Source organism: Saccopteryx leptura, chromosome 3 (assembly GCF_036850995.1).
Source record: "Saccopteryx leptura isolate mSacLep1 chromosome 3, mSacLep1_pri_phased_curated, whole genome shotgun sequence".
NCBI lineage: Eukaryota > Metazoa > Chordata > Mammalia > Chiroptera > Emballonuridae > Saccopteryx > Saccopteryx leptura.
In genome coordinates this window covers 142,151,533-142,173,189 of record NC_089505.1, presented here as the reverse complement: position 1 = coordinate 142,173,189, position 21,657 = coordinate 142,151,533, and the positions used below count along the sequence as shown (strand labels likewise).

The following is a 21,657-nucleotide window of genomic DNA, read 5'->3' as shown; positions in this document are numbered from 1 at the left end:
CTTATGGAACCATGAAATTCTATGGTTTTCATTCTTCCTGATAGCAAGGAAGGGGCAGAAGAGCGCCTCCTGTCATAAAACAGCAGCCCAGGGAGTGACTCTGGCATTGGTAAGGAATTTCCAAACAGTGGTAAGAATTTTCCCAGCTCCAGCACTTTCAGGCACATGGGAGGCCAGAGCTGTAGCCAGCCCTGCAGAGACAGAATGACTGCCCGCCACCCTGTTGTGCCAGATGCTTGTGATATGGCCGGGCAGTTCCCATTAGGACTTCTTTCCGTGTACAATCACTGCCCTCCTAAGCTGGAAGCCTTACAATTGAGACTAGCACTTGACCTATTTCCATTAAATTCTTTTGTTATTGTTGAAGACATCTTGAACTGCAATTTTCCAGAAGGCTCTAAAGCTAGTTCTCAAGAGGAGGTCGCCCTGGCTGGTTGGCTCAGTGGTAGAGCGTCGGCCTGGCGTGCGGGGGACCCGGGTTCGATTCCTGGCCAGGGCACATAGGAGAAGCGCCCATTTGCTTCTCCACCTCCACCCCCTCCTTCCTCTCTCTCTCTTCCCCTCCCGCAGCCAAGGCTCCATTGGAGCAAAGATGGCCCGGGCACTGGGGATGGCTCCTTGGCCTCTGCCCCAGGCGCTAGAGTGGCTCTAGTCGTGGCAGAGCGACGCCCCGGAGGGGCAGAGCATCGCCCCCTGGTGGGCAGAGCGTCGCCCCTGGTGGGCGTGCCAGGTGGATCCCGGTCGGGCGCATGCGGGAGTCTGTCTGACTGTCTCTCCCCGTTTCCAGCTTCAGAAGAATATAAATAAATAAATAAATAAATAGGAGGTCACCTCCCCTGAATCTTTTACAAAGTGGTGTTTGGAAATGATCATGGTTGTTTTAAGATTGTCTCTATGACTTGGACATGCCACTGGCCTTTAGTGACTAGATTCTAGCTATGTTAGATGTCCTGTGTTGAACAAAACAGTCCCTTATAAACAGCAAAGAAGTCTCCTGCCCCTAATGCCAGTTGGACCCCTGTTGAAAAGCGTTCTAAAAGCATTCTTCCTGCAGTTTAGTGGGCAGACTCTTTTAGAACCCTGTTTGGACCATAAACAGACAAGTCACACGACTCAGCAGTTCTATGATGGTGACATGGTCAACTGTGAGTTCAGAACAGTTCATGAGCCCCTGGCAGGTGGCTGTGCCCTTGTTCCCTCGTGGTGCTGTGTCCTGTGTGTTTGGAAGGGGCTCTTCCATGTCGGGTTCTCGGATCATTTTTCTTCTCTGCTCCTCTCACTGCTCATCTCTGCATCTGCCGCCAAACTCCACAGTGTGTCCTAGGAATTAGGGTATCTGCCAAGATTTTGAAGCTTCTCAGAAAGAGCTGGTCTGGAATATTACATGAAAACCTAACAAATGAACTTTTAGGAGGATATGCTGCAGCTCTGAATTCTCTGGATGGCATTTCTCTCCTCCCACCCCCAGATTTTTCACGCCCATTTTCCTTTATTGTGGAAAGTTTTTACTTTTAAATGGGCTTGGACTCCTCCCTGTACCCCTGCTTTTAAGGTTCAGAGCCAGAAATTCTGATCTCTTGCTATGGAGGATGAATCACAGGTGTGTTGTGCTCATGCTTTTGTGAGATGGATCCTGTATAGACCTCTGGAAAAGAAACCACCATTGAGAAGTATTGTTTTGTTTGAGAGGTGGAGAAAGATGCCAAGAAGGGGATAGGGGCCCTGGCCGGTTGGCTCAGTGGTAGAGCGTCAGCCTGGCGTGCAGGAGTCCCAGGTTCGATTCCTGGCCAAGGCACACAGGAGAAGCACCCATCTGCTTCTCCACCCCTCCCCCTCTCCTTCCTCTCTCTCTCTTCCCCTCCCGCAGCCAAGGCTCCATTGGAGCAAAGTTGGCCTGTGCGCTGAGGATGGCTCTATGGCCTCTTCCTCAGGCGCTAGAATGGCTCTGGTTGCATCAGAGCAACACCCCAGATGGGCAGAGCATTGCCCCCTGGTGGGCGTGCCAGGTGGATCCCGGTCGGGTGCATGCGGGAGTCTGTCTGATTGCCTCCCCGTTTCCAACTTCAAAAAAATGCAGGAAAAAAAAAAAGAAGGGGATAGGAAGGAAGTGAGTAGAAAGAAAGTGGGAGCAGAGAGCATAGATTTTTTGCTTCTGTTCAAGGAATGGACAGAGAAAAAGAAAGCAGACAGCAGATTCAAAAGAGGATTTGGTTTCCAAAAAGCATTTTCTCTCATATATTTGCTTGTGTTTTATTATATGGGTCAGAAAGTGACCCTTAGAAATGAACCACTGAGCACCTCAGTACTCAGCACTGTGCTAGGTTTGATAAGATAGAGTGGTGTGAAGCCCAAAGGAGTGACAGAAACTCGGTTCTTGTTCTCAGGGAGCTGGAAGTTTGGGATGGGAGATGAAACGTCCTGCGACAGAACAGCCGAGCCAGACCAGTTTCAAGTTTTCAGGGGCTGATTAGTGCTGCCCGGTGTGGAGCGCTGGCTTCCCTCTTGTTGGTTGACTTACCATAGCTGCGGTGATATCACAGTCACAAAAATCACTATACATGTGTGTGTGTATGTGTGTAATGTTAACATAATCATTTTATGTGTACATGTGTATTTATATATACAAACATGCATATCATTTTTATTTACTTGAACAAAGATATTTTAGATCTCTTTCTTGCAAGTACCATTCATATTTTCTGCTCCACCCTTGCTGCCTTGTCTTTGAAGTTGTTCTTTTTATCTGTTTCCATACCAGTTTGAGAATCATTCTGGTTGTCTTCTCAAGCAGAAATGAATTTCAGCTGATATTAGTCCTTAGCCCAAAGGAAGACACTGTGTTCCAAGGGTACAGCATTGATACCTGTACACGTAACAGACTGTCCAATCCCCCCTGTCACCAATTTATGTGGGAAAAAAAAGTTGGTACTGCTTATGAAGTCAGACAATTCTTGATAATAGCTTTCACTGTTGTGTTCCTTTATCTAGAGAATTCTTGTCAGAATATTTCAGGGGGGAAATAAAGCAAGAAACGGAATTCCTCACTGGATGACTGGGACATAAGGAACAAGAAACACTCAAATTGCCAACTGGTTCCTGCTTATTTCTGTTCCACTAAATGTCTTCGGTCTGACACACTCATTCTGCTGGAAGCCCCAGCAGTGACTCCGGGTCCTGTGTCTTGGTAGCTAGCTACCTCACTGTGACAGTTTTACTTCCAGAGGCTTCTAAGGTCTCATGCTGCTTGTTTCACAGGAAAGGTGGCTTTGGCTTTTGTTACCTCAATAAACGTTTGGTTTGAATCATGAGGCTTTCACAACAGCTGGCTTTTATTGAGGTCTTTCCTCTGGTTGCATGTTAGATGACTCACCCCTGGGCAGCCTGGCTTCTCTGCTATCTGGGATGGGATTGGTCCTACCTCCAGAGCTGGACTCAGACTCTGAGATGGGGCTCAACAGCCTTTTCCCATTTCATAATGGAGGTGGGAACTAGGTGCCAGGCCATCGCCAGCCGCATACCTCTTGTTCTGCCATTTGTAGTCCAGGAATTTCTGTTTCTGCCTCTCCCAGACCTGCTGTCCTACTGGGGACATGATCTTTCCTTGCCCGGGCACTTAAAATCATATTTTCTGATTTTTAGAATTACTGCCACCCCACTATGATAGGGGTGACATCTGCTTCTCCACCATTCCCCCTTTCTCTTGTCTCTCTTTATCTCTCCCTTCTGCTCCTGTAGCTATAGCTTGACTAAAGCGAGTTGGCCCCAGGTGCTGAGGATGGTTCCATGGCCTCTGCCTCAGGTGCTAAGAAGAGTTCGATTGCTGAGCAGTGGAGCAACGCCACAGATGGGCAGAGCACCACCCCCTAGTGGGCTTGCTGGGTAGACCTGGTCAGGGCACAAGTGGGAGTCTGTCTCTGCCTCCACTCTCACTGAATTTAAAAAAACAAAAAAGAAGAAGACGACCACTGGATGCTCTCAGACAAACAAATAATTGTCATTAAAAATCTGTCTGTCTTTAGAAGCTATGCTTATCATTATGTCATTATAGTTCAGTTTATGCAAGTTTCTGGGTTCCTAGTATGCATTTCAGGCCATTAGAATCAAGCAGCAGCTACTTACCTGTGGCCATGATACCAAAAATATGAACCCATCAATAGTCCTTTGAAATTAAATCCCGTACCAGAGATTGGTCTCATTTCACTGTGGTTAGAAACAAATCTTTATGTTATTGTTAATTAGCTGAAATGAATTGACATTATAACCAGAGAAAGAGACTTGTTGTGAACTGAAGAATTCTTTTCCTTCCTTAATTTATTATTTTCCCTTTTATTCTTCCTTTTCCCCCTAAGTAAGAAATATTTCACATTTTTGGATGGGTTCTTTTTTTTTTGTTTTGGATGAGAAGAGTCTGTGCCCATGTTTGTGTACCACGCAGCAGGAGGCAGGAGAGGGCCAAGAGCAGATGGAACAAGACCTTGGTCAGAGTGGGGGGACGGTCATTAGAATTTGGAGACGAATGAAGAGATCCCCATTCCTGCCATGTTACTGCCATGTTTCCACACCCATTCCCTGCAGTGAAACAGTTGGCCTTCAATGCACAATAGAAAAACACGTAAATCATAGATTTGGCTAGCCAGAGTTGCATCGATTTAGGTCTCCATCTCAGCTCTTCCAGGAGAAAACTGCATCACATAGAGAAATTAATCCCCTATCTGAGCCTCGGTATCCTCACATCTCAGAAGGAAACACAAGGCATGCTAAGCCTCTAACAGCACATATGGTAAATACTCATATAAACAGCTCTACTTACTATTAGTACACTGATACTGGGTGCTATAAATTCTCTTTCACCAGATACAAAAGGCATGCGCATTTGTAGTTTGCTGACAATCTCAGTGGTTGTTGGAAACTTGAATATTTACAAAGAGTTGGCATAACCTAAAAGTTGAGAGCTTGGCTGCTGGTGCCACATCGCTCCCCCGCTTCTCACATCATTATTTCCCAACGTAGGCCTTGGGCAAGTTGCTCAGTCTCTCTGTGCTTCAGTTCCTTCAACAACAGAATGGGAATGGTGGCAGAAGCACCTCTGTCAAACGTCTGGTACGAACACTAAATGTATTAATATTTGTAAGGTGTTTACAACAGTGTCAGGCACATACTATAATATAGAAACTGAAGTAATGTTGGCTGTTTCTTCAAATGATCTGTAGCATAAGATATATTTTCTGGGGCCTACTAATTGAAATCAAATTTTAAGCTTAAAAGTTTCACATCTTTGCCTGACCTGTGGTGGTGCAGTGGATAAAACGTCGACCTGGAAATGCTGAGGTTGCCGGTTCGAAACCCTGGGCTTGCCTGGTCAAGGCACATATTGATGTTGATGCTTCCAGCTCCTCCCCCCTTCTCTCTCTCTGTCTCTCTCTCTCTCTCCTCTCTCTCTCTCTCCTCTCTAAAAATGAATAAATAAAAATAAAAATAAAAAAAAAGATTCACATCTTTGCTTCAAAACCTGAAGAAAATTACATTCTAGTATGTATTTCTAAGGTGTCTCCAATGAAAGAGATTCCTTAGGTAAACAGTTGGAGATTCTAATGGTTTACTGGGGTGGTCTGGACTCTCTTTGAAGTGTTGATGACTCAGACATGCAGATCATGATACTGGCTTTGAACTTTTGATGGCTCACCCAGATATGCAAATTTAGAACTGGCTTTGACCAAGCACCCTGCAGGGTCAGTGTGGGGTGAACAAAACACTGGTGTTTCGTACAGAATCCTGGAGATAGCAGAATATTCAGAGTGCATTTCTGGTCATTTTCCCTTGAGAAGAAAACTCTTTATTGTTCCTAAATATATTATATGTAGTACCCTGCCAGTCTGTTGGTACTAGGTAGGTCTTGTTTGCCTGCACAAGGCGTAACCACTTTGTAAGTTATTCACAAGTGTGTACGTGCCTGCTTTCTCATCACAGGGGAAGCCCGTGATGCTGGCTTAGCCCATAGCATATACCTGCCTTCCTTGGCCTAGTTCCTGGCTCTGTTGTGTGTCTGTCCCATTACCTGGGGCAGTCACCTTAATTCCATCCCAGTTTCCTCATCTGTAAAAATTGGCATGATCGACTTAGAGGGCCCTTGGCAGGATAAACACCATCTAGGATAAAGCATTGAGAATAGCGTCAGGCACCAAGTAAGCTCTCATTAAGTGTTAGTAATGACTACAAATTATATAAGCAGGAAGCTGACTCATCTCTCATTAATATCTTTTCTCTGGGAGACAAAAATGGATGAAATTACTGTGAAGTCTGAATGGAAAGGTTGGGCATGAGCCCCAGGTATCTGTGCCCAGGTTTTCTCTGTCTACTCAGACTGTAAAAGATGGCTAGCAATGGGCACTGGTTACTGAGGTGAATCCCAGGTTTCTTCTGCTTCTTCCTTGAATACATCTAACACCAAAACTCCTGTTTCAGGTGATCTGAGGGTCCACAGTGGAGAAGAACTCCAGCTTACCACCACAATCACCCACGTGGATGGACCCACCGAGATCTACAAGCTTACCCGCAAGGATGCCCAGGAGTAAATGGCTGCAGCACCTGGCTGGGACTGTCCCTCACTTCCCAGACCTTCTAACCGGACTGGGGACTGTGCCAGAGAGAGCTCACCGTGCAAATGCTCAAATGCTCGTGTTCCTTAGCTGTGGATTTTGGACCAGTGGCATGGAGGTTGTCACTTTGCTATTTGACCATAGCTCTTGGAGGAAGGTTCCTGCAGCCACTAATGTGTTGTGTATGATAACAAAAACCTCTGGTATGACACATTATCTGTGATCATTGTTAATTAGTGACGTAGTAACATCTGTAGCAGGTGGTTAGTAAACCTCGTGTGTTAAGGGTATACTCCTTGGGGGGTGATTTGGGCCAGATGGGGTCTATATGGAGTGGAATATTTGACTCTTTTTCCTATTTTAGATTCTAGGATAGATTTTTAACATCCTTTGCAGTCCGTGATAGGCTGTTGTCATAGTTTTTCACTCCTAGATCATGACTTTTTTTCCTATTTATATCACCAAGTAGCCTATTGAGTTAATATTTAAGTTGTCAATAGATACGTGTTCCTATTTTTTATGGCATACTATAAAAATAACTGAATTTCATGAGACGATCTATCACGCCAGGGGCATTTCAGCTTTGAAACCAAATCTGTATATCCAGTACTAACCAATCTGTTGGATGTGGGTTGGGTCTGAAAAGCCTTTTTAACCTCTTGCATAAAATGTGTTTTCTTTTGATAAGATGTTTCAAACAGCCTCCAAAACTGTAGATCGGATCATTTAAATAAACCTGGATGTATATTCATATATACACACACACACATCATCCTCTGCTCAGCAAGGACATATGCATGCAGATTCTTTTCTGTATCAAGTCTATGGGGGTAGGGAGTAGGTGGGGGAAATAACTTTATGAGAAATTAAAATATTTTCCCATCAAATCACAGTGTTTGGGGGCAGTATCCATTACTGGAAATAGGTGAACACTTTTTTTTTTTTTTTTTTTTTTTGTATTTTTCTGAAGCTGGAAACGGGGAGAGACAGACTCCCGCATGCGCCCGTCCGGGATCCACCCGGCACGCCCACCAGGGGGCGACGCTCTGCCCTCCAGGGGGCGATGCTCTGCCCCTCCGGGGCGTCACTCTGTCGCTACCAGAGCCACTCTAGCACCTGGGGCAGAGGCCAAGGAGCCATCCCCAGCACCCGGGCCATCTTTGCTCCAATGGAGCCTCGCTGCGGGAGGGGAAGAGAGAGACAGAGAAGAAGGAGAGGGGGAGGGGTGGAGAAGCAGATGGGCGCTTCTCCTGTGTGCCCTGGCCGGGAATTGAACCCGGGACTTCTGCATGCCAGGCCGACGCTCTACCACTGAGCCAACTGGCCAGGGCAGGTGAACACTTTTTATACTGAGTGGTTACCCTCCCTAAGCTATCATGTGTGGCAACAAGGCTGGGGGGAGGGGTTATAAGGTTTAGAAGCAGATTACCCCCCACACTTATTCCCACTTCCACATAATAGCCTTTTAGATTATATACTACTCACAAAAATTAGGGGATATTTCAAAATGAATATGAAGCGATTAAAAAAAAGAAGCTTTGATTTTTTTTTTTTATTAAACAAGAACATCAGAAAAGCAAATGACAAGTCAAAGTTCAATTATGCAAATGAGATGCAAAACCAACTTTTATTTCATTGGTGAAAATGCACCGTACAAAAGGCTGAAAGAACTGGAATATCTGCACGTTCCCTGATCCCCTAATTTTTGTGAACAGCGTATTTTAACTCTGCCGCTGGGGAGGCAACATGGTAGAGCAGAGAGAAAGAACCCTGAATCTGAGGCTAGAAGGCAGTTTTCTGTTGAAAGGCTGTCCTTTATGAGTGTGATCTTATTGAAGTCACCTGACCTTCACCTGCAAACTGGCATTCATAAACTAACTGCTTCATGGGGTTGCAGTGCCAATTAGATGAGTTAATGTATATGGAAGTGAATTTTAAATGCTAAAGTCATGTGACTGTATTCTTCCTGGAATCAAAACAATTTCATGAGTGTCTTGTTTTTCAAATGCTGATGCCTAGAGGTCTGCGTGACAGTCTGTTTAATTCACCCACCACCCATTTCTTCCCCTGATTATGGCTAAAGTCATGGTAAGCAAGGGCAGGAGGAAATACTTTGGCTTTGGCTGTTCTCGTACACCTTTTTTTCTATCCTAAGGAACATCTGATGTTGTGGTGCCAAGAGGTAGCCTATGCCTCACAGCCTGGAAGGAAAAGATGAACTTAAAATATGGCGAGTGATCTTCTGTCCCAGAGCATGAAGGAGAGGTTCTTATAAGGAAATGGGGAATGAGACAGACCTTTAAAAAGAAATAAGATTTTACCAGGGTCAAAGGGCAAAGGGAACAGAGGTACTGAAGTCACAGAGGAAGTGAAGAATGGAAAATGTTTAGATAAATCTGCTCATCAGGCCCGAGTGGCACAGGGGAGTGAACGCAGCAGGGTGCACCTGTGATCGGAATGAGAAGGGTCTTTATACAACGGTCAGAGCCCTCAGACTGACCCAGCCTAGGGCTTTAGACAGAGAAGTGATAGGATCTGAATTACCACTGGAGCATGTGGAGCAAAGAGACCACAGGGGCTGAAAATAGGGCAAGGGTCGAGGACGTGGAGAGGAGGGGGACCTCTTTTGGAGATGACACTGGCAATGTCTGGGCATTCTGAAGGCGGGCCTCAAGAAAAGCAAGAGTGGGGTCACATTCCAAGCCTTGCCTCGCTGGGAAGGGAATGGCAGGGCCCCTGACAGAACTAGAGCTTCCTGGAGAAAGTAGGTGGTTCTGTTACTTAAATGTCTATAAGTAATAAAAGCCAACTCAAGCAAGCTTAGCTAAAAGAGGGACTTTACTAGAATTTTTCTAGAGTATCTTATGAATCCATGGAACAGCTGAATTGAACAGAAAATTGAGAACTGGGACAGTTCTAAGGGTCTCCAACACCTGGAATTCATGAACCTTTCCTTTCCATGGCACCATTTACAATTAGCCCAAGTCTTTATCTCTCCCACTTCAAGACCAGGAGAGACAACAAGAGTGGCTCATCCTCTGGCATGTGCCTGTCTTTATGCCAATAAACTGTGATCAAGAAGTCAAGTGGCCACCTGACCAGGCGGTGGCGCAGTGGATAGAGCTTCGGACTGGGATGCAGAGGACCCAGGTTTGAGACCCCAAGGTCGCCAGCTTGAGCGCGGGCTCTTCTGGTTTGAGCAAAGCTCACCAGCTTGGACCCAAGGTCGCTGGCTTGAGCAAGGGATCACTTGCTCTGCTGCAGCACCCCCAATCAAGGCACATATGAGAAAGCAATCAATGAACAACTAAAAGCGCCACAACGAAAAATTGATGATTGATGCTTCTCATCTCTCTCCGTTCCTGTCTCTCTGTCCCTATCTATCCCTCTCTCTGAAGTCAAGTGGCTTTTAGCAGCTTACCCTGTGGATTGGGGTGAGTTTCCAAAAGACTAGAGTAACTATTTAGACTTGGGCAAACAATCAGAAAAGACCTACCAGATGAGGAAGATGATAGATTTCGATTTGCCTGGGCTAGGTTTTAAAAGCCGTCATCTGGAGGAATTGACAAGCTGGCAATTAGAAATGAGAGCTTGAGCAGACCACTCAGGGCAGGTGGTCTGGCATCATTGTCACCGAGAATGAGAAGTAGGGCTGGGCAGAGCAGTGACCCAGGTACGGCCACAGTCAGTAGGTGAGGAAGAAAATGACCTCGATTACTCAGAAAATGTTAAAGAAGCCAAAGAAAGAACCAGATTCATGGGAAGAATGTCAGATATCCTGAGAGATTCAACAGTATTTAAGGACTGAATACAGGCCTGTTGGATTTGGTAGTTTCAACGTGGCCTCAGTGCGAGGACAGAAGTTAGAGGGGGAACAGCCAATGGGTAGTCCGTATAGAAAGGAAGGAGGTGGGGTGGTGGTTCCAGGAGGACCCAGAACAGAGGGGAGACTGTGTTTCTCAGTTTGGAGAGGAAACTAGACTGAGTTAGTGAACCTGAGAGATGAGAGCCAGCCGAGAAGTCAAAGTGATGATGAGATAACATAAGGCACAAGGAAGGTGTCCCAAGGACGGTTAGAGATGTGGGGTCAAGGACACAAGTTGATGTATTCATTTTGAAAGAGAGAAAGGACACTTGCATCCTGAGATAAGAGAAATAACAGGTGGATGTCGGAGGAGAAATTTGAGGTTAAAAGGAGGGAAGTTGCCCCGTGCCCCTCTGCAGGTTCGGTCTTCTCCACAAACAGGGGAGGGGGGCTGGAGCTCACTGAAGTTCTCAGTTTCAAGAACACAGGTTGAACACACCCATTTTCAATTAGTGGAAAATTGAAGAAACTCTTCATGAAGTGAGGAAAAAGCCTTTATTACGGACCACCAACCTGGACAAAAAATTATTTGCCATCTATACCAGTTTTTATAAGTTGTCTTAAAATTTTTCAGTTAACTTTGAAAAATATTATATAGAAAAGGGATCCTACTTTTTGCATAACAAAGAAGGAGGCTCAGGGAGGTGAAGTGACAAAGTTGGAACTAAGAAGAGATCTTCCTTCTGTCTTCGGACCTCATTGTCTTTTAAGCAGCATATTTGCAGCAGAAAAGTGAAGAGTTTTGTTTTCAGCTCCAATTCTCCTTAGAGGAGGGTGACCTTATTGGGAGATGCTATTCTAGCCTTAAAAAAACCACCAGCTCTCCACCTCCATTAATGGCAAGTGTCTGCCCTCTTCTGGCCAAAGGGAAAATGGCAGCCATCACTGAACAGATCTCAAAAGCCAGCCCTTGGAATTTGGGATATTGGTAGTTACTCCATGGTGATGACTGTATATATATATATATATAAATTAGGATCAATTCTCTAGAAAAACAGCATTATGTAACCTGCTCTTTTCATATCACCTACAACATGATTTTAATGACTTTACTATTGTTGTCTCTGATAACGATATCACAATCGTTAATCCTCTATGTTGCACACTTAAATAATTTGCAAAGTTTGACCATTACAACACGTACTGAAATAACCATCGATGATGTAAATCTTTTTGTAGATCTCTGGTTGTTGCCTTAGGATCAGTTCCTAAGAGTAGAGTCACTAGGGCCAAAGTTCAATTAATCACTCACTAAGTGTATGTTGAGCATCCTATTATGAGCCAGGTGCTGTTCTAAGCACCTGGGACAGATCAGTGAGCGATGTCCCTGTCATGGGGTGTATAATGATCTGGCAGGAGAAAGTGGGGATGGGCAATAGGTAATAAATAAATACAGTGGTAGCAATAAAAGCTAAGGGGGAGAAGCATTGACCATAGACAGCTTAAGCATCAAGCGCCCTCTGGAAGTGAACCAGCAGCAGAATTACGAGCTGTGGATTTCTGTCCTTACACTGCATTTTATTTGCCACTTTAAGAGACAAAAAAAAAAAAAAAAGTTGAATTTTGCATTTATTTCATGACCAGTGAGATTAAGCATGCTCCATATTTCTGTGAGTTTGTATTTTTAGATTTTCAGTTAATTTTCATTTGCACTCCTCAGATATTCCGACTTAGGTTATTCATCCTGTCTGTTATACGTGTAACCAACATTTTCCCCATTTCTTGCTTACTTTTTAATTTTTTTTTTGATGTTTCCTGGGGCATACAGCCTTTTATTCAATAGTTTTTATGTAATCAAATCTGTAAACCTTTTTCTTTTGCATTTCTATCTTTGCTTCAGGAAATCTTCCCAACCTAAGATAATAGACTAGGTCATTCATGTTCTTTCTAGTTTTTAACATTTCCTGTGTCAGTTTTCTTTAACTCATCAATTCATATGGAGTTTGCTTTTCAGTAGGAATAGCAATTAAATATTTTCTTCCCAAAGAGTAACCCCAACATGATTTTTGGGATAATAATTGGGGAAGACAGGATCTTAAGCCAGCTGAAGAGGCCATGGCAGCGGCCACCCTGAACCGAGCAGATGCTGTGGGACCACTCCAGCCGCCAGCTGTGCCCAGCTGTGCCCGCAGCTGCCAGAGGGAAGTAGTGCGTTCCTGGCCCGGTTACCCAGGGACCGCCTGAGGGCTTCCGGAAACTACAGCTTTGATTTTGCCGGTGTGGACCCTGTCCCCGTTTATGAAACGCACCCTCTGGCCTTGAACCAGGTCACGGAGGAAACGTGAGAGCTGTGGGCAGAGTCCACAGCTGAGAAAGGGAAAGGCAGCGAGGGCCGTCATGGTGGGGTGGACCAACCAAAGGGGCTGGCTAGTGCTCTAACGATGATACAACTAACGGCTGTGTTCTGAGCCAAGTTAGAGTACCTCTCTGGATCTAATTTGATCAGATCAGATGTTCTTTTTATTATATCACATTAAGCATCATTCGTTTTGCTGGGAAGAATGCTGCGTGAGGATAGTGCACTTTATGGTTTGGAATACAAGCTGCAGTTGTACAGATAAAATCTGGGAGTGTGTACAGTATACTAGCTTGATGCAGAGGACTAAGTTTATGTCTATGGGCCAGAAACAGATACTTAGAGAAAGAGAGGAAGAAGGAGAAAAAGAAGGGAAGAGAGGAGGAAAATTGAAAATAAACTGGGCCTGTGAGAAAATATTGAACCAATGTTGGAATTGGAATTTCTGCCAATCATCCTAACCCTCACAAAAGCAGGTGGGCGGGGGAGGGGCCACACACAGGTGCAACGGCAAACTTTCACCCCATCAACTGGCTCACCACAGCCCTGTTAGCTTTCAAAGTTTCCATTTGAAAACCACCCTCGCCCAGAATTAGTGTCAGTCTCAGCTATTTGCTGCCCTCTTCTGGCCAAGATAAATAGTGTGCATTACCAAAGAGTTTTCTCTAATTGTAATAATTATATTTATTTACCCAACAGATATTTATGGAGCGCCTAATAAGTACCATGCATAGTTATAAAACAGACCAGGAACCAAAACAGACAAAAATTCCTACCTTCATGGTACTTAATTCAATAACAACAGCAATTATAATATCAGACACACACATATATATACCTGGTAGTATTTTAATTGCTTACTCTGTATCAACTCATTTCAATCCTCAATTCAGTCCCCTGAGGGAGGTATGATCATTTCCCATTTCCCAGGTGAGGAAACTGACACACAAAGAAGTTGAACAATTTCTCTGAGGTCACACAGCTGGGAAGTTACTAGCGTGGTGTAACTCAGTCTGGTTCCAGAGCCTGTCCTCAACCACACCGTCCGTACCCTGCCTTTATCGGCATGTTTTAGCCGATGCCTTTTTTCTCCTGCCCCAAACATTGCACAGATAGTGGCGGTATTCGATAGAAAGGCACGCACCAACCACTGGCTTGGTTCAGCCACTCCTGAGTCCCAGCCATTGTGTGGCCGTGAGCCAGCCCCTCAGCCCGTGGGGCTGTGGGGAGATTAAGGCAGAGCACGGGTGTGCTCACCACAGGGACCTACCAAGCATTGTCCCAGTCCTCCACCCTCCCCATGCTGGCCCTGGATAGGAGGGTCAAGGAAGCCATGACAGGGGCTGAATCTCTGACCCACTACTCCAGGCCCTTGTCTTGAGGTCCTTGTGGTCCTGCTTATCCAGTGCAGAAGCAGGGTGGGAGGCAACCTAGAAATAAATGATGCAACTGAAAGTCCTTCCCTGCTTGGTCTAGGTCTTGGGGCAAAGAGACAACATACAGCAAGAGGGCTTCAGGTGAGCTCTGGGGAGAACTGACATCTGCTGACCAGGAAGGTGGAGACCTGCTAGGCTGCCTGAAATGCTATCAGCTGCTGCCAGGAGGGAGAGGAGGAGAGCAGTAGGACACGGGAGTCCTTAGATTTTTAGAAGCCCTTGGTTTCTGCTTGTTAATTTTTTGTATGTGTGTGTCCAACTTCATACAAAAAATTGTTTGTAGGGAGAGAACATATTTTTAAATTCCATGTAGACATTGTTGATGTTTTTAAAAGACAAATTAAAAAAAAATACTTTGTGATGGTATACCCCAGAATTTCCTCTTATAACCAATATCAAAAATAACAATGCTAATAGCTACTCTCTAGGAAGCACTGGCCACATGCCCATGCCTCTCAGCAGCCCCAGGACACAGGTGCTTTAATTCCTGCCACTTCCAGATGAGCATTCTGAAGCTCAGAGAGATTATGTCATTTGCCCTGGAACATGGAGCCAACACTCAAGGCTAGGAAGGGATGGCTCCATTACCACCACCTATGCCACGTCCCCATGTGAGGGAAGCATCATCAACTGAGTGACTCACCTCTAGGTCCCAGGGAACCCTGAGTGTCATCCCAAGAAGCAGACACAGTTTATCTCTGGGTTTTGTCTGACCACACAACAGGAGCTTTATCCTCAGTGCTCGGATTCTGTCCATGCAACATGGAGGTAGCAGATCTGTGTCCCTGAGAGAGGGATGTTAGGCCAGCTCTCACACGATCCCACTTTGCCAGCCTTGAGCAGCCAGAAGCCCAAGGGAGTCCAGGAAAAGACCTCTTGAGACCTCAGTGAGTTGAAACATAAGATACCAAGGACTGTCCCATGTACTACTAGGTAAGGAGCCCTCAGCAGTCTTATACGGGGCTGGGGAAGAGAAGGGACCAAGGCCCAGGGAGAGGGGCTTGCCAGAGACTATGCAGCAGCCAGGGGCCAGAGCTGGGACTAGAGTCCAGGCCTTCTAAGTGCAAGGTTAGTTTTGCCTAGCAGCACCGGCTGCCCTCCCTGCCTATCAGGACATCCCCAGCAGCGGCGGCGGAGGCAGTGGCGGCAGCGGCGGCGGCACCTGGCAGCACGATGGGAATGCAGGCTTTCAGCCAAACCAGGTGGCCTCTCTCAGCCCGGGGGTCACCACTGAGGCCACTCCAGTCTGCACCTGCCTACTCAGTGCTGCTTACACCTGAAGTAGAACCTTCAAACTGGGGACAGGAGAGACATTCTCCCAAAGGGGATCCAGCTGTCTTGGTTTACACTATTCCAGAAGGAATTAGCTGATAGCTCCAGAGCTGGCAGTTTTGCTGAGAAACGGATGTGTCATGCCCACTGTCCAAATGGGCTCTTGTCAAGGCTCTAATCTCATGGGGAGCTTGCTGGGAGGCTCAGGGTACCCAGTGACCACCCCATCATCTGGCCAGTTTGGTCTCCACCAGTCACCTGTCACCTAGATCTCAGAAGTCACAATCAACATAAAAGGGATTGAATTGTGCCTCAGTTTCCTTGTGTAAAATGATTACAGTCTTCACCCCCAGAGTTTCGTTGTAAGAAAATAACGAGTAAGGACAGTGCTTGGCATATCAGACACTCTCAATAAATGTTAGCTGTCATTATCATTAGCATGAATTCTTGAGACCTGTCTGTGGAGTAGATATGGCTCAGGACTCTCTTGAATTCCTTAAATGATAAATGCTTATAGTGGCTTCTGCATTTCTCTGAATGACACGTCCTGCTAGAACGTAGTATTTCCTATGTGTAGTCTCACAAGTTAAACTGCAACTTAAATCATCATGAAGGTTTATCTCTCATGTTGCCAATATTCATTGAGAACCAGTGTCTTTATTACCCCGTGAGCACTCACACAGATTCATTCATGGGCAGAGACCAACCCAGCCACTTGGAGGAAAGCTCCCTGGTCCCCTCCACTCCCCTGCCCCCCAGAACCGAGGGCTTTGCTCAGAGCCGAAGCGGGGAAGTGGGCATCATGGCAATCTGTGCCTTAACAAAGCTGCCGATGCTATGCTATGGACTCTTCACATCAGGAATTATTTACGCCAAGGAAGTTGAAACTGTAAATGCCAGTGGTCCAACATGGTTTTCTGTAAGGTGCATTTCACAGGACACTAATTCTGTGGGAGGTCTGCAATTGTTGAGCCGCCGTTAGGCTATCTGGTAAGTCTGAGAAGCACTGGCATTTTAAGCAAGTCTCTTTTCTGAGGACATCTTCATCCTTCACGTGCCGGCTTTTTGAGTCTGCAAGGGAGACAGACTGCTCTTTCTCAAACTCATGAGACTGTTCTCTTCTCCTTGTTTACGGGACAGCTTGTGGGACTTGTAGCAGTGCTGTTCAAACCTTCACTTGCACGTGGTCCACCAGGGGGCCTCCTAAGGAGCAGATTCTAATTCATAAGGTCCAGGGAGAATCCTGAAACTGCATTTCTGTCATCGTGTTCCCAGGCGGTGCTGAGGATAGTGGTCCTCAGAACACACTTTGAACAGTGGCGTTTGAGGAGATATTTCTAAAAGGTGTGTCTGCTGTACTCCCTACAGCAAGACCTATGGGACAGCCGTGCTACAGCCCTAATGCCTGCTGAAAGGCTTGGGTCGTGTGAAAAGTAGTCGCATTGAGCTGGAGTGGAAGCTTATGGTGTCAGGCAGTTTTTCTGTGCCTGGATCACAGAGGTGCTCAGGACATATCTGTGGAATAATAGCATCACTAAAGAAATTTAGCAATGATGCCCTTTTCCCAGAATTGTCTGAAACATTTGCTGTACTGAGTTGTGATAGATGTGAGTCTTTAAGGGGTCTAGGACTGCTGCTGTAAACTCATCAAACATCTTGAAAACCAGTCAAAGTGCTTCCTAAACTTATAAACCAGATTCACCCAAGTATATGTAAGGCCCCATCTGTGCAGACATAGCTGTTTGCCTAGTTATAGGGGCTTTAAGCCCATGAGGTCTCCGAGTGAATCGTGGAGAGGGAACACTTCCTGCTCTGGCAGCCAGGGGTGTGGATCTCAGGCAAACAGGATGCAGCAGTTGCTTTAAGGGGGGGCCAAAGCATCCCAGGCCAAGTTCATGGGCAACTTATTTAGCCAGGATCACCAATTTGGCCTCACCCTTGTCCTGATACTCTCATTGCCAATCCAGGCAGGGAGCCAGATTTCACGCTCTTTGACAATTTGTTTGTCTGTTTGTTATTTGTTTTGTTCCAAGAGAACAAAAAGAGAAGCTATTTGTTACCATGGTAACTATTTAGCCATTCTTAAGGAAGGGAACCTGAGGACCAAAATCTGTTCCAATTAGGTTTCTACCTTCCAGGAACCTATCATCTTAAGGAGCAAGCCTCCCAAAACATGAGCTGTACAACCAGGGGGAGGTACAAGGAGGTCTTTTTAATGACTCTTAAGTCGGGGCAACCCCAGAGGGCTTCTCAGAGAAGTGAAAATGAGCCAAGTCTTCAAATAGTTGGATAACGGGAGGATAAAGGAAGAGGGTGAGAGAGTGTGGAGATGAGGTTTCACAAGCAGTATGTGGGAGGCACTGACAAAGGGAGTCTGCCTGGAGAGAGCCTGGGGAGTGGTGGGTAGTAAAGCAAAGGCAGAAGCGAGTGCAGAAAGCCTTAGAAGTCAGGCCAGGGGTGGCTGGACCCCAGGGCCCATCCCTCTGGAACTAGAGTCTGATATGTACATGCTTTTAAGTTCAGGCTGCCCTGAGGCAGTCACAGAGACAGTGAAGCCAAGGTGGGTCACCAGATGGATGGGGAGCAAGAGGCTTTGGCCACTGGGTACCGTGGTACAGCTCGTGCCCTGCACAAGGGCAGCCGGCCAGGGGAGCAGGGGAACATTGAAACCCAGCTCTCATTCTTCCCAACAAGTTTGCACCCTGGCATGGGCTGTCTTCTCCAAGGGCACTTCTCCGTCCAGTGTTCATCCAGGCATCTGCATAGGATGGCAGTGGTCTGATGAGCTCAAGCCACAGTTCTGGGATGTTTTGTCCTTATGGCTAGGCATTTTCTCAGAGCAGCCAGTTGTGTATATTCCTAGTGTGTCCCAGGGAGGGCACTCTCAGCTTTGCACAGGACAACAAGGCCCTGAATACACAGCTGTTCTGAGAATGTAGTTAGAACTGGAGCAAGCCAGTTTTCTGCTGCTGCTGGCTGACAGAGCTGCTAGTGAGGAAGTGGCCTGTGATTGTTCACCACAACCAAATCTTACCGCAAGGACAACTTAGCTCCCAAGCAGGAAATAAGTGAAAACAGAGCACCTGCAGCCCTATAAGATCCTAGAGTTGTACCAACAGCCACGTGTTCCCAGAGGTTTGAGCGGAGACCTGCATGCTTCAGCAAGCATCCACAGTTTCCCTTCACACAGCGGGAGCATCACACACACAGGCGCGCTAGAGAAATGGAGAATACTCGAAGGACTGTGAGAGCCAGTGTTCCTCATCAGATATATTAAAATATTACCAGTAGCTTTTTGTCTGCCTGTGTACTCCTCCCCTACACCACATTATTTCTAAGCTCATCCCAGGTCCTCACTTTTCTGAATGTTGTTGTTTGCTTTTCCTTTGCCTGCCTTATTTTTATATTTTATCACAGTCTTATGATTTTTTTTTTTTTTTTCAGAGACAGAGAGAGAGTCAGAGAGAGGGATAGACAGGGGCAGACAGACAGGAACGGAGAGATGAGAAGCATCAGTCATTAGTTTTTTGTTGCGCATTGCGACACCTTAGTTGTTCATTGATTGCTATCTCATATGTGCCTTGACCGTGGGCCTTCAGCAGACCAAGTAACCCCTTGCTTGAGCCAGCGACCTTGGGTCCAAGGTGGTGAGCTTTTGCTCGAACCAGATGAGCCCGCGCTCAAGCTGGTGACCTTGGGGTCTCAAACCTAGGTCCTTGGCATCCCAGTCTTACGCTCTATCCACTGTGCCACCACCTGGTCAGGCACATTCTTATGAATTTTTAAGCAACATGGACATTATTTCATCTTGCTTTTTTTGAACATTAGGAAAAGAGCATAAGCTATGTGAGCAATTGTTTTCTAAATTAAAAAAATATTTGTGAGATTTGTTCAAGTTGATGCAATTAGCTGTGTGTTATTCATTTTTATTTTTCTATTTTTTGTATTTTTTTTTTGTATTTTTCTGAAGTTAGAAATGGGGAGGCAGTCAGACAGACTCCCGCATGCGCTCGACTAGGATCCACTCAGCATGCCCACCAGGGGGCGATGCTCTTCCCATCTGGGGCATTGCTCCATTGCAGCCAGAGCCATTTTAGTGCCTGAGGTGGAGGCCATGGAGCCATCCTCAGAAACTGGCCAATTTTGCTCCAATGGACCTTCCACTGCAAGAAGGGAAGAGAGAGATAGAGAGGAAGGAGAGAGAAAAGGGTGGAGAAGCAGATAGGTGCTTCTCCTGTGTGCCCTGACTAGGAATCGATCCCGGGACTTCCACATGCCGGGCCGATGCTGTACCACTGAGCCAACTGGCCAGGGCCTCATTTTCATTCTTGCACATCTACAGTACCTTGTGCAAGACTTTCTCTAGGGATGGAATTGATAGGTGATATAGATGACAAATATTCAACTTTACTACATACTACCAAATTGTTTTATGAGGTAATTATACAAATTTTAGAACTGCTGGCAGTATGTAAATGTTTCTATTAACCCACATCTTCATAAACACTTGCTATTATCTTTATTTTCCTAGTTTAGTGTGTGTAAAATAGTATCTCATTCATCTTAGTTTTTATTTCCTTGATTACTATTGAGATTAAATATATTTTCCACCTGACCTGTGGTGGCGCAGTGGGTAAAGTGTCGACCTGGAACACTGAGGTCACCGGTTGGGAACCCTGGGCTTGCCTGGGCAAGGCACATATGGGAGTTGATGCTTCCTGCTTTTCCCCCTTTCTCTCTCTCTCTCTCTCTCTCTCTCTCTCTCTCTTTCTCTCCTCCTTTAAATTAATAAATAAAAATCTTAAATATATATATATTTTTTTCTAAGTATATTTTTCATTTGTGTCTCCTCATTTGTAATATGCCTATTTTATATCCTGTTTGTATCTTATTCTATTTGGGGAAAGGATTGTCCTATTTGACTTGTAAAAGTTTTAAAAATATAATCTGGGTATTAATTTCTTGTCAGTTATAGCTATAATGCTAAAATTATCTTCCCTCAAGATATTTGGTACTTTCATTATCTCTATAAGGGTCTTGTGATGCTATTAATGGAGTTGATTAAGCAATGTTGTTTCTGCCCCAATATAGAGGGTGAGGCAAAAGTAGATTTATAGTTGCGAGTACATGAAACACAGAGTTTATTCTTATATTATTTATTAATGACTGTATTATTTTTCATATGAACAACTGTAAACCTACTTTTGCCCCACCCTGTATAGTGTGAGATACATGCTTGACCTATAGCACAGAGATATCATCAGAACCAAATGAGATAACTAGGCAAGCAGCTTTGAAATATACAAGTGCTATGTACATATAAAAATTATCACACCTATTTTCAAGAATGATAAAATCCCCCTTTGAACCTAGACTGTGAGACTTGTTGGGACCCTATTGGCCTCAAGATTGTCTCCTCTAATGATTCATTCATCTCTGAGAGAGCGGGGTGTGGAGGACAGCAACGGTTCTAGGGCAGGTCTTTGGCAAAACTGGCCTGTTCCCTTATCTGCACGGTATTCACTCAGGGCCTGAGCCACAATTCAAGCAGACCTGTGTTCCTGTTCAGCTTTGTGCCCAATATAGGGTAGACTGTGCACTTGTCTTGCTTTCCAACTGGGTAAAATATGGCTAATAAAATAGCACCTGCCTTATAGGGTTGCTATGAGCATTAAAATTAAATAAATTATGTAAAGCATAGACAAGTGCCTGGCATATAAGAGACTTGCAATAAATGGTAGATAATTCTTAATAAAAATTCTCAAGGATGATGTCGGAGTAATGGCAGTATGAGAGATACTACTGGTCTCTCCCCTTGAAATTTTAACAAATTAAACAACTATAATGCAGAGAAGGAACCCCAGCTGAGCTGGCAAACATGCCCGGAAGATCCCCACACCAAATGGACTAAAGGTGGGACCGATTGAAATGGGGGGGGGCAGAAGATAAAATGCATTTGCTGTTGGATCTGGAGAGGAGAGGAAACAAACCCAGAGTGATTGGATTTTTTTCTCTCTACCAGATTATAAGGAGGAGGGAAGCTCAGGCTACCTGGGTTTTATCTGAGGGGTACAGAGAAGGAAGCTTGGAGTGAATGGGTCTCCTTCTGCTGGGAGGAGTGGTGAGATAGAAGGGCAGAGGGAGAGATACTGAACCAAAGCAGCCAGAGTGCAAGGTCAGTTCCCACAGCCA

At 45.4% G+C, this 21,657-nt stretch overlaps 1 protein-coding gene across 1 annotated transcript in view; it reads left to right on the top strand.

Moving 5' to 3' along the window:
* Positions 1-7,351, top strand: part of WLS (Wnt ligand secretion mediator) — a 114,735-nt gene extending 107,384 nt beyond the window's left edge. Inside the window, exon 12 of the mRNA XM_066376547.1 lies at positions 6,463-7,351. Coding sequence (XP_066232644.1) covers positions 6,463-6,572 — 110 coding nt within the window. The 3' untranslated portion in view covers positions 6,573-7,351. The remainder of the gene's footprint in view (positions 1-6,462) is intronic.
* The last annotated feature ends 14,306 nt before the right edge of the window (positions 7,352-21,657 follow it).